General features: G+C 42.0%; 1 protein-coding gene across 3 annotated transcripts in view; it reads right to left on the bottom strand.

Moving 5' to 3' along the window:
- Positions 1-5000, bottom strand: part of zgc:158659 (uncharacterized protein LOC791141 homolog) — a 45920-nt gene that overhangs the window by 7276 nt on the left and 33644 nt on the right. For all 3 annotated transcript variants that reach the window (XM_067445346.1, XM_067445345.1, XM_067445347.1), the window contains exons 12-16: positions 4209-4290; positions 3778-3942; positions 1616-1719; positions 729-900; positions 408-514 (exon numbers count right to left, since the gene is read on the bottom strand). In XM_067445346.1, the coding sequence (XP_067301447.1) occupies positions 408-514; positions 729-900; positions 1616-1719; positions 3778-3942; positions 4209-4290 (630 nt within the window). The remainder of the gene's footprint in view (positions 1-407; positions 515-728; positions 901-1615; positions 1720-3777; positions 3943-4208; positions 4291-5000) is intronic.

The following is a 5000-nucleotide window of genomic DNA, read 5'->3' as shown; positions in this document are numbered from 1 at the left end:
TAATGCCATGGGTATGACACAGGTATTACAGGAGAGGGTGAAATATGAGGACATTACCCATGGCCCCACTTTACAAAAGGCTTATAAATCACACAGGAGGAGTTTTTATGAGAAAGTAAAAATGCAGAATGTTTCCTGTGATGGGTAGGATTAGGGGCAGTGTGTGTGTGTGTGTGTGTGTGTGTGTGTGTGTGTGATGGGTAGGTTTAGGGGCTGTGTGTGTGTGTGTGTGTGTCTGTGTGTGTGTGTGTGCAAGTGTATGTGTGTGTGTGTGTGTGTATGTGTGTGATGGGTAGGTTTAGGGGCTGTCTGTGTGTGTGTGTGTGTGTGTGTGTGTGTCTGTGTGTCTGTGTGTGTGCGTGCGAGTGTATGTTTGTGTGTGTGTGTGTGTGTGTGTGTGTGTGTACCTGAGATTCCCTAGCTGGTGAACAGGGTTCAGAGGAGAAACAAACCCCTGCAGCGCCTCCATGTAATCTGGCCGGGACATGTGCTCCACCAGGAACTTCATCTGTGTCTGCAACAGCCAATCAGAAAACAAGATTATTATTCTCACCCCATTGGCAGATTATTTATCTTATTTTAAGCAAAAACTCTCTTCATTTTGAGTTATTTTCCCCAAAACAAGACAATAATCTTTCCTTGTCTAGTAAATGTTTCTTAATGTAAGAATGTTTAGACATTTTGGTGTGTGGATATCCTAATAACGTTTGTTGATTCTGAAGCGGCACCTTTTGCGTCTCGTCCTTCTTCTCCTGTTTGAGAGTGTCCGTGAGGTTCACCAGTTTGTCCATCGCCTCCACCTGTCGGTTCAGGTGCTTTAGGTACATGCCACACGCGCGACAAAAGGCTTCCAATAGCAGCCCGAAGCGCCGCGAAACCGTCTTATTGTGCATCTCAGACCTACAGACAAAAACACATAAAATAAATAATCTGCCAATGGGGTGAGAAAAATAATCTTGTTTTCTGATTGGCTGTTGCAGACACAGATGAAGTTCCTGGTGGAGCACATGTCCCGGCCAGATTACATGGAGGCGCTGCAGGGGTTTGTTTCTCCTCTGAACCCTGTTCACCAGCTAGGGAATCTCAGGTTTTCTGTTTGAATTAAGATTATTTTTCTCACCCCATTGGCAGATTATTTATCTTATTTTAAGCAGAAACTCTCTTCATTTTGAGTTATTTTCCCCAAAACAAGACAATTACTTTTGCTTGTCTAGTAAATACTTCTTGTTTTAAGAATGTTTAGATGTTTGGATGAGAAACAAGACAAAAATACTGAGTAAGAAGAGCATTTTTTGCAGTCTATATATAATGTAAATTGTAAAATATTTACACGTCGTGGTTGATGTTGTAATGAATATAATGATACATGAATCAGATTCTTTTTGCTCACATCAGCGTGTTGTCTCTCTAATGGCAGTAGCAAGTCTTATAATAACAGCAATAATCAATAACTGCAGCAGATCTATTCTGCCAACACCAAACATTTTCATACACATTACCATGCCTAGCACTCCAAGAGTTGCCATGACAGAAGTCGTTTCTTCTGATTTTGGGCTTAAATGTGACCCCGATGTGTGTTATTTTGAGATTCACACAGATTGACACTTGAACTCACTTCAGATGCCAGAAGAAGAAATGTCCAATCCTTTGATTTGTCAATGCTTTCTTGATCAGGAACCGCGCTAATGGATTATCCAGATACATCTCATATTTCAGTACCTGTAATACACACACACACACACACACACGTCAGGGGTAAAGGTAAACATGAAACCTCTTAAAAGGGAATGTAGAAAAACACACACTCACACACACATTGCTACTCAATCTCGTGTATACTCAAAGCCGTTTCCTTGTTACAAATATTGTAGAACTATCACCACTGCAACTAAAAGACTATCACTGCTGCCAATAAAGATTGCTTTGTAAATAATCACACACACACACACACACACACACACACACACACACACACACACACACGTTGCTGCTGAATCTCGTGTATACTCAAAGCCGTTTCCTTGTTACAAATATGGTAGAACTATCACCACTGCCACTAAAGGACTATCACTGCTGCCACTAAAGATTGCTTTGAAAATAATCACTCACACACACACACACACACACACGTTGCTGCTGAATCTTGTGTATACTCAAAGCCGTTTCCTTGTTACAAATATGGTAGAACTATCACCACTGCCACTAAAGGACTATCACTGCCGCCACTAAAGATTGCTTTGTAAATAATCACACACACACACACACACACACACACACACACACACACACACACACACACACACACACACACACACACACACGTTGCTGCTGAATCTTGTGTATACTCAAAGCCGTTTCCTTGTTACAAATATGGTAGAGCTATCACCACTGCCACTAAAAGACTATCACTGCTGCCACTAAAGATTGCTTTGTAAATAATCACTCACACACACACACACACACACACACAGACACGTTGCTGCTCAATCTCGTGTATACTCAAAGCCATTTCCTTGTTACAAATATGGTAGAACTATCACCACTGCAACTAAAAGACTATCACTGCTGCCAATAAAGATTGCTTTGTAAATAATCACACACACACACACACACACACACACACACGTTGCTGCTGAATCTTGTGTATACTCAAAGCCGTTTCCTTGTTACAAATATGGTAGAACTATCACCACTGCCACTAAAGGACTATCACTGCCGCCACTAAAGATTGCTTTGTCCATAATCTTCCTCATCAGCTCCATCTTCTCAGCATTACAGATAGCCAAGAGGAACTTGATGCTGCAACAGAAACTATTGACTCTCTCTTTACTAGCACTTTAGACATAGTTGCTCCCCGGCGCTTAAAGAAGATTAAAGCAAAAAATCCAATGCTGTGGTACAACGAGCACACTCGGGCCCTTAAAACAGCAGCCAGAAAAATGGAGCGCAGCTGGAAGAAAACTAAACTGGAGGTTTTTTCGCAATTTGTGGAAAGAGAGCATGATTGCATACAGAAAGGCCATAAAAACTGCTAGATCTGCTTATTTCTCAACTCTTTTAGAAGAAAACAAACACAACCCTAAGTATTTATTCGATACAGTGGCCAAATTATCAAAAAATAAAGCTTCAACTTCTGATGCTTGTAAACAGCACACCAGTAATGACTTTATGAACTTATGAACTAGGACCGTTGCTCTTCACCCTGTATATGCTCCACTGGGAGATATCATTAGGAAGCATGGCGTTAGTTTTCACTGTTATGCTGACGATACTCAGCTCTATATTTCTTCACGAAACTTACCAATTCACAAGATTAATGTAGAGTAATGTAGAGCTGATATAAAACATTGGATGACAAGTAATTTCCTGAAACTTAATTCAGAATTTTTATTTTTATTTTTTATTATTGGACAGAAAAACTCCACATATAGTAACCTAGAATACAAGATTATTGTAATGCTCTACTGGGTGGTTGCCCTGCTCGCTTATTAAAAAACAAACTCCAGCTGGTCCAAAACTCAGCAGCTCGAGTTCTTACTAGAACCAGGAAGTATGATCATATTAGCCTAGTACACACAAACACAATGACAACACACACACACACACACACACACACACACACACACTCACTCACTCAAAACACACACACACACACTCACTCACTCTCAATCTCACACACACACACACACACACACACACACACACACTCATTCACTCTCACACACACACACACACACACACTCACTCATGCACACACACGCACACACACACACACACCTGCACGAGCTGCAGCAGGTACTGACTGAGTTTGTCGTCGGTGAGTCCCTGGATGAGGCAGCGCAAGGCGAAGTCTCGCACCATTGGATCCGGGAAGTTGCAATCCAGGAGCTCCAGAGCAGATTCAGGCTCCATGAGCGGCCAGTCCTTCAGGAGACAGTAGATCTGCGCGCACACACACACACACACACACACACACACACACACACACACACACACGGATGAGTGAAGAACAGCCGGACTGAGAGAGAAGTGTGTGTGTGTGTGTGTGTGTGTGTGTGTGTGTGTCTGTGTGTGTGTGTGTGTGTGTGTGTGTGTGTGTGTGTGTGTGTGTGTGTGTGTGTGTGTGTGTGTGTGTGTGTGTGTGTGTGTGTGTGTGTGTGTGTGTGCGTGTGTGTGTGTGAGTGTGTGAATCCTCTTCTCTGTTGTACCTGAGACACCTCGTCCCGCGAGTTCCATTTGACAGACAGCAGGAGTTTGGGAAGGCTTTCCGGAATATTCACACAGTAATGGCTGAAACGCAAACACATTGTTCATATTAGTGTGAGGAACAGACACATGATTAATCTTCAATATGGAGCTTTTTCGCACCGAAGTGAAATGTTAGGCAATTCACTAGTTCACACTTACATCAAATTAAATAGAGTAAAGATTATGCGTATTTGGCGTGCTGCCCGGGGGAGGGCTCCGGGCTCGGAATTTGGCCCGAACCCAGAGCCCCCCCCCCCCTGTGATAGAGATACTCTAGAACTGGACTGGAGTATATTATAGATTGTGTTGACATCTAATAAGAGTTTGTTAGAATTAAGTGAGGAGATGGGGTGGTGGAGGGATGCTAAAATGAAAATGGTCAACGAAAGAAGGTAAATCTGCTGTATATATACACCCCTCTTATCGTTGATCAGCTTGATGTGCTCCACTTGTGTTTAGTCAGGTTTAATTATCTACACACGCTCCTCCCGAAATTTTGTTAATAAAAACTTCACTTAAACTCACAATTTTATGGAATAAAGTTAATTCTAAATGATGGACGTTTCAATAATCTTGAATCAGAATAACAGCGACGTCTCTTCTCTGACAACACATTACAGTTCGGCATAATAGGGAAGAAAAGACGAGAGCAACTTCACTTCCATGATGACTTTAAATTTGTCTTATGGGGTCAATTTCCAGTAAATGACCTGATAAAATGTCAACCTTTAACCCTTAAATGCAGGACTGTT

The sequence above is a fragment of the Pseudorasbora parva genome, chromosome 6 (genome assembly GCF_024679245.1).
Source record: "Pseudorasbora parva isolate DD20220531a chromosome 6, ASM2467924v1, whole genome shotgun sequence".
NCBI lineage: Eukaryota > Metazoa > Chordata > Actinopteri > Cypriniformes > Gobionidae > Pseudorasbora > Pseudorasbora parva.
This window is presented reverse-complemented; position numbering and strand designations above follow the sequence as displayed.